Consider the following 12,090-nt stretch of genomic DNA (forward strand, 5'->3'; position numbering starts at 1 on the left):
ACCAGATAAATGGGCAAGTTGAGGATGACATGTGTAATTGTTAATTCCTTGTCTGTCGGCAAATGAAGGAGGCTCTTTTCGACGCAACCCTCCTGTAATTTACGTCATTGCTTTGATGTTATCAACTTATTTTCCGTGGCCTTCATTTCATGTTTCTGAACCTGCTATGTCCGCCCAACCTATAGATTGCTTCTAACGCTAACTGCATAACAGAAGTATGAAGTGCAGCCTCTAAATTTTTTGTAAACTCCGATGAACCCTCTTAACCATTTCAACCTGCATAGTCGGCCAGATACAACTTTTTCAAATACTTGAAGTGGCTTTAAACCTAAGTGAGCTTTTTGTGTATGAACTTCGACAGTAAAAAGACTCACGAGTAAAGTATGATTACATTCCATAACGTCAAGGCAGAGATGAACAGCATCGAGCATAAGATTCATGTTGCAACCATACCTCTACTTCTTCTCTTGTGGTAGAATGAACAAAAAACACTTCATAAACATGAACAAACATTGCTTCAAAATGAAAGTTGAATTGAGAGTCACCACAAAGAAGCTTTACTTTTCAATGACTACCCTTTCTAGGGAGAGCACAGGAAGATCCCACTTCTCTTGAGGAACCCGGACAGAAATATGATACTCCCTTCTGTTTCTACTTGAAATCGTTGACAGAGAAAGTACCCTACTTCCCCACTGAAGCACCTTGTTGCATAATGAACTTCGTTTCCGGATTCTACAATATCGTTCACGCAAAGTTTTATAGAAGCTTATCTTTACGCTTCCTTACATTGTAATGCAAAGAATTAGAACGTGTTATCAGATGTTCGGGCACAGTGAAACATTAGTAGAGTGTAGCCTTGAAACTGTCTGATATCGATTGCAAACATAATTGTTGCGCGATGCTGTTTTTCACCACTAGACTCAAGACAGTGCTCAATACTTTGTGGACTTCGAAAGAGAATTGGATAATGGTACAAATTTTATAACAATACCTGTGGAACTCCGTATGGATTAACGAGCTTGACATAAATAGGCGCAAATGATTCAACGATCTCAACACAAGAGCAGAGCAATTGATGGTGGGTTGCACAAAAGCTTCCCCACGTTTTTGAGAACGATCAGCTGTGTCAAAAAAAAATTCGTTTCGGTGACTGTAGAGTTTTAACTTTCAAGATGAAACCACCGTGGAGCATCGCACTGCCAGTCAGCAATCATATTCGATCTCAAGTTCTCGGAAACGAACGGATATCAAACTTTGAGTACACATCAAAACCATGTCAATCAGATAGACTTGGTCTACATAACTAGTACACACGAACCGAAAGACTTTAATATCCTCGGCAGGCGAAGTCGCTGTCCCTCCATTATTTCTTGAAATCGTAGAACATGAGCCTACCTGAGCTCGATTAGCCACGATGGATTCAATGCTTCACATTGCCGAGTCTTCTGCACATTTCAGGTGCACGTTTCTGATTCCTCAATTAGGTGACTCAGTGTAAACTTGGTCTATCAAAAAGGTTATGCAAGTTGCAACTTAAAAGCTCCTTCGCATCCTATGAGGGCACTGGCATAATACACACCTATCGAATCGATGATTCTTTAAGGCCTAACAATAAAGTTGTATCAAAACTTTGTGGAGTAGGAGAAATTCATGACTGTAGAAACTTGTTAAGAGTGTCGAATAGAGTGATACTGGTAGTGATGGCGAACGGAATAGAAATCCAATCGAAAACAATTAATAAAATTTCGCCGTGGGTAATTGGTTGTATTCCACAGCTGACATGCATGAATCAGTTTTTTTTTTATCAAACTCATCATGGAGCTGCAACAAGCTTCATAAATACTCCTGGTTCAATTAATGACATTCAACTAATGACCTGTCATTCTGTACTAGTAATTATTTTGTGCCGATTTACACCATTTCCTGCACAAGTTTCCCACTTGCTGCCAGATCGTTGCTAGCCTCCGCGACCACTTCTGAGGAGTAGGCAATCTCCTGACCACTGAACTTCTGAACCATTCAAACACCCCTTCCATATTTGCCTTTCCTTCAAATATGACTTGATCCAACGGATGAGGCACCAATGGATAAAAATACATATTCCTCTCACGATGGATCAGACGGATAGGTTACTCAGACCAGCAGCAGTGAGTGTGGTAGCAAGCTGCCACATGGACCAGAATGCTAACAGCGAGCGAAAGACCTCTCCTCCCTGTCACAGCCCCATGAATTGGCTCAGGCAGATCAGAAACCCGAGCCTCCGCACAAAACAAATCAAGAGAGTGACGGCTCAAGAGTATATGCTCTTGACCTAAGGGTATATAAAAGCCACGAAACTCCCTGGGCAAGGACGCATCAACACATCATGAAAAACATGTAACAAAATACAAAAATAACCACCCAACAACAACAACATCACAGCCTGTTGGAGACAGATCTGCGTCCCAAAAAAAGATCAAAAGGGACAACCAGAAAGAAAATGAGAACGGAGGGACGGATTCCAACTAGAAAGAAAAAACGAACACAAGCATCTCCTCCTTTGAGAGATGCCTGATTTGGAAAAGGACGGACAGACCAGTGCAAAACTAGAGGCGATGTGGAGCTGCAACTCTAGTGGTGTAGAGGGCTGACAATGGACTCGGCCGAGGGGCCAGAACTAGCGCCAACTTGCAGGAAGTAAGATATTAGGAACTTTGCAGAAGCTGCTTTTCGTGGGTGTACTAATAATGACAATAGTAATAACAAACTGCAGCAGCAGCAGAAAGAATAAATGAGGAGTTGACTAGAGGCACACTTGCTCTGCTGTGAGTGGAATGATCTTGTGCCTAGGCAGCACGAAGCCAAGTGGGCCACCAACCCCAAAGGCCTATTTCTCATGTTCTTCTTCTCTGGTCCTTGGTTTCATAAGTTTCCCCCCCTTTCCTCCTCTTCTGTTGCTAATCTCGGCCGTTGTTTTTATGTTATTATTATTGTTACTATCGTTGTTATTATCCTCGACTTACTTTCTTTCTACAAGTCGGTGTGGACTTGGTTGTGGCGGGGGTGCAAGAATCATAAACCTGGCCGGAACCCTTGTCTAGATGCGTTTCTACCCCATTTTCCTGAAACTTATGCGACTATTCTTTTAGTTTTAGACAAGCAATATGAACAGACCAAACAGTTCATAAAGTAATATGGTACAGAATATTAGATTATGGTAGAACATGTTGAAAAAGAAAAACTCTAGATGTTAAACATAAAATTCTGCAATAAGAACTATACTAGATTACAAAAAAAATTAAAATCAAAAAGAAAAAACTTGGATCAAAGAGATTATTTTTGGAATTAGAACTTCATACAAGGGTTTAACATGGCACTGTAATTTCCTCAAAAGTTGCTCATAAAACATTGCCGTAGTAATAGAGCTCCTTCATACACTAAACTTTGTTTTAATTACCGAAGAGGTGCACCATTTCATGTTTCAAAAAATAAAACAAGAATGAAGGTGTATTTATTTATGAGATGAAATATTATATTTCACTCCACCTACAAAATATTCAGTGAAATATTTTACCGACAAGATTTTAATTTTATAAATATTATTCCTCTATTTAAAGCTAAAATAAACATGCAATTATTAATTATTTTTAATATTTCTAAAACCAAGATTTTTGATAGACTACAAAAACTATTGTAATGTTTTTACTGTTATTCTGTATTCTTTATTGGAATTCTACATGCAACGTTGAAATATTTTTGGTAATACTTTTAATAGTCCTCATCATAGTGTTGACCTGGTTAAGTGCTAAAAGTATTCAGTCTACTGTTACCACATAATTTCTAAATTACTTCGAATTTTTCTTACATAACTCTGTAATTAATTATACCACAGCATAATATGACAACATAGATTTAAATTAATTTTCTCAATCTGTATATTAAAAAAATGAAATTTTAAAATAAATTGTGATAAACTGTGATTGACTTCTTTTACAGTGGAGTCAAAGGTTTTAAAAAAAGTAGTCATGCTATGCATGCCCATTTAAGGAGAAGTATTAAAAGAAATAGTTAAATTAAGAAGTATCCCTTAAAAAAAAAACATTCCGATCTCATATCAATTGTAGTCATTGCCTTGCATGAGCACTTAATCAGCTCGCCATAAAGTTAAGAACCACAACTTTGGCAAAACTAAAGATCATAAAAAAATCATAACTTTTGCAAAACTAAAGTTTGTTGCCGATTTATGTAAAATTAATCAAGTGAATGCATCCTAATTAAAAGTTTAATATCAAATAGAGTTTATGTTTGGATAATATATGTACACAATAATTTACCCATTCAAAAATAAAACTAGTAAAATATGAAGGATATAAATCCATAAATTAATATTATATTTAAAACAATGCATTAAATTACTGTGAGGAATGACATACACAAAACATGTGTGTGTGTATATATATATGAATGAAAAAAATATACATTGGTATCGTACTGTTTATTGAAGCTAATGTGCATTGTTCAAAACCGTTTTTTCATACAATTAAATGTAAAATAAAGTAGACACACACACACACACACATTTATATATACACATACAATGAGAATATATTATACCTATTTTAGTTCACATTGATTGAGAACTGTTTTCATCTTTTGGTATTTTTACTTTAAAGCTCTAAAATGCTTCTATAACAGAGTGAAGTATTATATATTGATTATAAATTATGATTTCGATGTTCCAATGCTAGAAATTTTAATTAAAAATTATTATATTTAAAGGTGAAACATGACTTAACTATTTCACTGAAGAAAATTTGTATACGTAATAATTATGTTGTAAGTAATAAAAATAGGAAGATGAAGACGATAATCAAATTATGCACCAATTGAATTTAGCGAGTTATCACATGAGCTTATTTTTCAAATATGAGGTATTATTATTTTTAAGAAAACCAATCTCCATATTATCAAATTATGAAAGCTTTCAAATGACTTGTGGATGATAAAACAATTACGACTTTTTATCATTTATTTTACCAGTGTCATAACGTAAACGTAAACAATTCCCTTGTGCTAAACTAGAATCATAGTCAATGATGATCAGAATCACAAACAGACAGAATACACCTCATGATGCTTCTTCCAAGATACTGGACAAAGGAAAGTTAAGCATGGGTGCATTTAAAAAAGAAAGTATTATAGTATAGGATATAGAGGGAGGTGAATCAAGAAAGTCAAAAGAATATATATATACACACACACACACATTTCTATATATATACATGCACACATATATATAGAAATAAAGAAACACGTGCTGCATTAGAACCAACATTGTGAAGCATCAAAACCCAAAGAGATTGATTCCCCATCATTCCATCCAACCTCATTCATCGAACTACATGATTGTACTCCACCTCATTCTCTCCCTTTTCACCACCTCCAAACATGAACCCAAAGCAAAGGTCAACATTTCACACCAATCTTCACCCTAATTCTCACACTAATTTCCTACAACATTAATTTGATTCAAAGACATGCAACTGGAGGTACAATGAGCATCAAGACCAAGTAAGAAAAAGGAGGCTTGGTTTTCTGATACAGACAGGGTTGAGATTCATTACAGGACAAGCAGGACACCACCCTACAGAGAGCCACATCAGTAAATCCCCAGCTTCCAGACAAGCTTGGGCTTTGTCTCTCTTCAGTAGGAATATATGCAATCAACACTGTTGAGTGATTTGACACAATCTTGCAAAATCCACTAGATGCACAAAACAATAGCTATTGTTTTGTGCATAGTAGGCCACTAGATGCACAAAACAATAGCTGTGGCAGTGGAGTTTCAGAGTCGGATAAACTTGCCGCAAGTTTCGATGACGGCTTGTGTGATCGACAACATCAGGCAGTAGGGGGGTCTGTATAGTTTAAGTTTTGGTTTGTGTGAACATGCCTGAGAAATGCCATGCGAAATCCGATGAAATCGTGTTGCAGTTTACAGAGACATCCGATCTGGAAGAGGACAAAGAACCACGCCTTTCGGAGGATGCCAGAATCGAGCTCCAGGTTTAATGCGTCGTGTGCGAAACAACAGAAATAGACAAGCGGCGAAAGGCCCTGGGTACTGTTCATGGTGCAAGACGACAAAGCTCACCATCGCGCGGTCCCGAAGATAGTCTACGAGCAGCAGCTTGCGAGCTGCTGGCTCTTCCCAATTGTGTGCACAGGCTTTGGCCACCATCACCAATGTAAAGTGCTGGTAGGCGACAGCGGTAAATTCTACCGCTGTGGGAGGGACTCTCTGCAACCTGGACTTGATCAGCAATCATAAAGCGACTCTAGGTCTATTGAATTGTGGCGGAATAGTGGGCTCGACAACCAATTGAAGTTTGCTGTGCTACCTAGGAGCGGGCAATGCTCCGCATTCGGGGCTCCGAATGTCGTGAGCTCCGGGGCATAGTGGCGACCATTGAGGGGTTCGCAGTAACAATTCACGCAGAAAGTTTCACGTGCCGTACAGGAGGAGGAAGAGGATATCGCCCTGGAGGTTTCTGCCACTCCGCAGCGTTTCGTCTGTTTGTATCCTCGAAGTCTGGACTGGTGCACTCCAAGCTAACCAACTCATGACCTTTCCTCGTCGTCGGGTTGCACGTTTGAATTCGTCGATACTTTGGCAGATCGACCCATCGTTGGTTTACTTGTGATTAAGAGTGGTTATTTTGAGGGGTGGGGTGACCGGGGTGATACAGTGGCCTAAACATGGATGATCTGCATCGTCCGACGTTATGAGTGTAACCCTGGGAAAGCATCTTTCAGGGTTCGGGATGGATCGGTGACCGAAGGAGGACTTTTTAGGTTCTGGATTCTGAAACTGTACTGTGCATACCGACTTGCAGCCGGCTAGGGTAAATTGCTGACCGTGGTCAAGGTCGGTGGCTCTAATGGAGGTAGGCTGATGAGACGCACTCCATTTTTGTCTCACTTCCTCCTATTCTGAGTCGGCGCAGGTGACTCTTCGGCAGCGCTTTTGCTGTCCGAATGCGCGCAAGTGGAGTTGTTGTGAGGCAATCCAGCATTCTTGGATTTCTTCTGCAAGTTTCCATGGCAATTTGTCACTCTCTGGTGAAGGAGGGCATCAGGACTTCCTTTACACTTTTGTTTCGTTAGAGAAGCGTTTCGAGATCTTGTGTTTATCCGATCCATTGTGAGGAGACCTTTGAGTAGCTGCATCGCTTGGACCCCTTCAAGCCTTCTCCTCTAATCAGGTAGGTTTTTCTTTTTTCGTAAAATCTCTATCCCCTTCGTCCTCGCCTGTAGAAATTTCTAAGCGACTGCTGGAATTGTACAGGCTTAAGAATCATACTAGAAGGTACGTATGCTTAGAAATCTCAAATAAACGCACAGTTAAGCTTTAGTAAGTGCTCTTTGTGGTGTTAGTTTCCCGAAGAATGCGGAAACGCTTCATGCCTCACAACTGAAGCATCTTTAGGACAGTCTAGTACTACGAGTCAGGCCGATCGTCTTCTAACCTTCTAACATCCGCGATCGTTCGTCTTTTTACGCAACATCGAGCTTTGATGAGCATGAAAGTATGTTCTCCCCAAGGCGATCTCATAACAGCTGCCTGGAAAGAGAACTTGCAAACCTCGAGACGTGGTGACCTTTCCAATGTCTTTCTGTTTTTCATCACCCTTTCAAAGAAGCAATAATATTTTTCGTACTAGAGCTGCGAGTACAAAACCAACACTCCTGGAGGTTAATGTTCTGCTTATTGCTAGATGACAATGCTTAGTCAGTTTAGGGTTGAAACGTTCAACAAGGTGTTACTGCTAATAGTTCTAGCTCAGTCCGAGTTGGAAGCTGCTTGGTGTGGCATGGTTTGTATGTGCTTTGAGTTGTTAAATTTGCTGGTACTGCCCCGGTGATTTGTGGTGTTGCAGTTAGTAAGCATTGTACGCATACCTGCTGGTTTCAAGGGGATTGTCAAACATTGTCAACTTAGAGCTGAATACTATGCTGGTGTTTATTCCAGAGCACAAGTTGCATGTTTCTATACTCATGTTTCATTGTCGATTGGGCTCATACGTTATTATTTCGCTTCAAGGGTGGGTTTCTTTCGAAATTGCTTCCACTTGAGCTCAGCCTGGTGCTTCGTATTGTCTTCCGAACCTGGCTATCGATAAAATTTTGGAATTGGTCGCACCTCCGTGATTTGATTAACGTGCTGATGTAGGAGTGGCGGGATCATACGCATTGTATCAGGTTGGGAGTTCCGTAATCTTCCTGCTGATCAAAGTATCTAATTTCATGAAACCTGCACTCTTTCAATACTTCTATAAATGGAACCCTGTCTACTACAGGACCTTGAAATACGTACAAGTTACTTGAATTACAGCCATTAGGAATCTTGCAGTAAAGCCCAATTTTTCTCAGTAGGCAGGGCCTCTCCATCTCAAGGTTAACTAGAAGATGTATGGACGCTTCCAATCAGGAGTTGCTTTGGTCAAGTCGCGCATAGTTATCGACATAACAAAGTGGTTGGGACAGTGCTACGAGCCACAACGGCGTGATAAAGACAAGATCGTAGAGGTGTTACGTAGGGAACCATATATGCTTTAAGTATATTTCTCCGTATGGTGCATTTACAACATGCACTACTTCTCTCAGTTCAAGAGTCAAACTGGAACCCTTTCAAGTTGCAACACGCTTTGGCGATTAACTATCTAGAACATCTTAGAGAACAGCAGGTGTTGACGAACTCAGTGACTGTCAGATCCAGTCGGAGGGGCTTGATCAGTCATTTTTTTTTTTTTTTTTTGAATTTTTGAATTTTTGAAATTTTTTAATGCCTTTCGATCACTTTGACTCGTGAAATCAATTCTTTCATTGCTTGATGTCGTGGTTGCGTATCCCCGAAAGTTTAGTAAGAGGAATCCTTTTCCGAATTTCCTGGCATTTAGTATGAGGCGAATGTTCAGTTTTCGATTCATCATACATTGTTTTGTTTACTGTTGGTTTGCTGCAAGCTATTCTTTTAGATAGTGGGACTTTTGATATAAGAGAAAAATGCGACAAAGCTTATTGGTTGATGGGCTCATTTACAGTATTTTCAAGTGAGTTCTATTTCATCGCTAGAACTATTCGTGCCGACTGCGGATAATAGAGGGTTTTCATTGAAGATTTTGTTGTTTCTAATTAATATTGATAAACCACAGAGTAGCTTTTGCTTAAGTACTGCTCTTAATATGTGTCAATTTTTACCAAACGGCCATGAACACCATGACTTGTGGAAAACATTTTTAGACACTTTCCTATCCTATGATGTATACTGAAAGTAAATCAGGAGTTGAGTATCGCTGGGTATTCCAAAATCAACACAGGGTGAGTGCAGTCACAAGCTATTAGCATGCTTGAGTTCATAGATGTTATTTCCGATCGACAAAACGTTAGGTTCTGTCAGTTTATAGTTTTTGACTGTCCTTTAGGGTTATCTATGGATCCAAACAAGATTATGAAAATGTAAGGGGCTTTAAGTACTTGTACGAGTCCCAACCTACATACGTGATAGACGTGTTCGAATTTGGCGCGAATAAGCTAGAGGAAAGTCCATTTTCTGTGGTTCATGCATGAATGCAGGTTCCCTTATAATCAATTCGTGGCCTTCGAAAGATATGTAACCATGTAGTGCCTGCCTAGGACGATATTTAATGTATCTACTGATCGTCAGTTGGGGAGCGGTTCTCATGCTTCACAATCGATGTCATTTGCCTCTGCATCTCTACTATGGCAAATTGTTCAGCTAATTGTCCAGCTAATTATTGTGCAGCGAGGGAAGCGCCTGCATGTGAAGCATTTGGATCCGGACACGATGGACACGCGAACAGGAAGGACGGATACTTTTCCAATGCCAGTCACTAACATTGATGTCTATAATCGCTCTGGCCAGGTGATCGAAGCTGGTTCAAAGTCATACGCACCATCTACTGACAAGATCACTATGCAATCTGAAGTCTTATTCCAACCTGCGCAGCGGTTCGATTCAAGAACTGATTCTGAGTTTTTGAGGAAATTGAAAGAGAACCCGAGAGCAGAGCTTAAAAGAGGGTCGTCTGAGAGATTTCATCTATCAAACGCTGAGATGGATGATGTCAAGCGGAAGTATGGCTGGAACGATACCAAAGACAGTCTGGAGCTTATATACCCTGACCAATATCACCCTGTCATGAACGACAAGAAGCCGTCATCAATCAAAGAGAGTCAGGATTTGGGGATCCAAGATTGGCTGCCAGAATGCGGAGAACTTCCGGACCGAAAGCTTTCACGACCTTACTCTATGGCTCGGAAATATGACGATGCGAGTGCTGCAAGGTCCAGCATGCATGGTTCACAATACTTGGCACAGTTGGCAGAAGCTCACAAGTTCTCTCTTGAGCCGGCTTCTGAATCAAATAATCTAGCAGAATGGGTGGATATTCCAGACGTGAAACAAAAGCTTCTACGAAGTGAGAGTGAACCGTCCTATGCCTTAGTATCGCCTTCAGAAAAACAGACACAATCTTGTGATATGGAGCAACAGCTTAGACGGGCAGGCTCAATATCGAGCGAGGAGTTTGTAGAATTTGAGGTCCCGCCGGGAAGAGGCAGGCGCCACAATAACAATACATCTGGACTGGCGTCTAAGAATCTCGTATCTGAGCGGAAGAGGAGGAAGAAGCTCAACGATGGACTCTATACCCTTCGTTCACTGGTTCCTAAAATAAGTAAGGTACGGTGCTTGCCTTTCTACAGAAATTCTTCAGTGATGCGAAACTCAAACTGTCAAAATTTAGTTCCTCTTGTCGGTGCTGCCATGGTGGTGAGGATACCATTCAATGTGCCCCTCAATTACACATCTGACATGTATGTTGACCTGATATTAAGTGGAGGAATAAGAAACAACTATAATGCAGACTCATGCGTTGTATAAGCGATATAGGTTAGACATGTCGACCAGATCTAAAATGTATCTCACGTTAGAGTTGCCATTGAATGAGAGATGTAAATATGTATTATTACCAGTGGGTCATCCACTGAATCGGTGAGAACTTGATAAATGGCGGTCGCAGATGGACAAAGCGTCCATTGTTGGTGATTCTATTGTCTACGTGAAGGAGCTCCAACAGCAAATACAAAGCATGGAGTCGGAGATTGCTGAAATGGAAGAAAATCTGCTTTCTAGTACAGGCGTGGCCGCGGAGTGCTCCGGAGGCTCTCGCGACTCCACGTCTTTGGAGTCCAAAGAGCCTGCAGCGGGCAGTAGCAGCTCCTGTGAGAAAGGTACAGAGGAAGCCATGCTGGGCGTTGAGCTGAACGACAATACAGTACTAGCTGCTTCAGAGAAGACGAGTTCATCAGCCGATTCTCAAGGCCCTAGTCAAGAACACTCTCCAGTTGTGCAGAGAAAGATTATAAATGTAAGAGAAACCTCTCTTCGAACCCCGTGCATCTGTCAACTTCTTGTTCAGTTCACGACATATCAATCCTAATGGTCCATAATCTTTCCTCCTCCTAAACATGAGCTGGTTCTGATCTGTAGATGGAGGTAGCCAAAATGGAAGACAAAACGTATCAACTCAGGGCCACCTGCCAGAAAGGGCCAGGAATTCTCGTGCAGCTAACCCGAGCCTTGGAGTCGTTAGACGTGGACATCTTGACTGCTCACCACACCTCGTTCCAAGAGAACATGCTGGACACATTCATCGTCGAGGTACATCAACTCCACCAGCCTCTTCCATTCCGTTTTTCTCACACTGTAGCCATCACACTTTTGTTTGCAACTTGTGTGCATGGACGTGCAGGTTGTACTAGACCCATGGTGCCATGCCTTCCAGCTTCTGTATTCACCCCTGAATCTTGCTTGCCCTGCTGCAGATGAGAAGCTTGGACGTGAAGGAGGCGGAGCACGTGAGAAAAGCTTTGCTAGATGCTGTTGCTCAACATGGGCTTGCAGTTCAAGTCTGATGCTCAAGACCTGGAGTTGCGTTTTTTTCTTTTCTTTTTTGTACCCATTTCTCAACACTTGTAACTGGTTTTGTATGTATAAATGCTATGCTTCCAAAGCTGATCCCCACA

General features: G+C 40.8%; 1 protein-coding gene across 5 annotated transcripts; it reads left to right on the plus strand.

Moving 5' to 3' along the window:
• The first annotated feature begins 6,081 nt into the window (after positions 1-6,081).
• LOC112286915 (uncharacterized) lies at positions 6,082-12,090 on the plus strand. Of its 5 annotated transcripts, none has more exons than XM_024529311.3 (5): positions 6,082-6,579; positions 9,806-10,744; positions 11,085-11,432; positions 11,555-11,725; positions 11,890-12,090. In XM_024529311.3, the coding sequence occupies exons 1-5, from the start codon at positions 6,394-6,396 to the stop codon at positions 11,977-11,979; spliced, it is 1,734 nt and encodes a 577-aa protein (XP_024385079.1). In that variant the 5' UTR covers positions 6,082-6,393; the 3' UTR covers positions 11,980-12,090. The 5 variants fall into 5 exon arrangements, with proteins under 5 accessions (XP_024385079.1, XP_024385081.1, XP_024385082.1 ...); XM_024529313.3 differs by having other exon boundaries at positions 6,107-6,926; XM_024529314.3 differs by having other exon boundaries at positions 6,121-7,244.

The sequence above is a fragment of the Physcomitrium patens genome, chromosome 9 (assembly GCF_059467195.1).
Source record: "Physcomitrium patens ecotype Gransden chromosome 9, ASM5946719v1, whole genome shotgun sequence".
NCBI lineage: Eukaryota > Viridiplantae > Streptophyta > Bryopsida > Funariales > Funariaceae > Physcomitrium > Physcomitrium patens.

Coding starts and splice junctions, on each gene's coding strand:
- LOC112286915 (XM_024529311.3), top strand. CDS start 6,394: ATGCTCCGCATTCGGGGCTCCGAATGTCGTGAGCTCCGGGGCATAGTG. Junction 10,745..11,084: donor TGGTTCCTAAAATAAGTAAG/GTACGGTGCTTG, acceptor TGGCGGTCGCAG/ATGGACAAAGCGTCCATTGT. Junction 11,433..11,554: donor TGCAGAGAAAGATTATAAAT/GTAAGAGAAACC, acceptor TCTGATCTGTAG/ATGGAGGTAGCCAAAATGGA.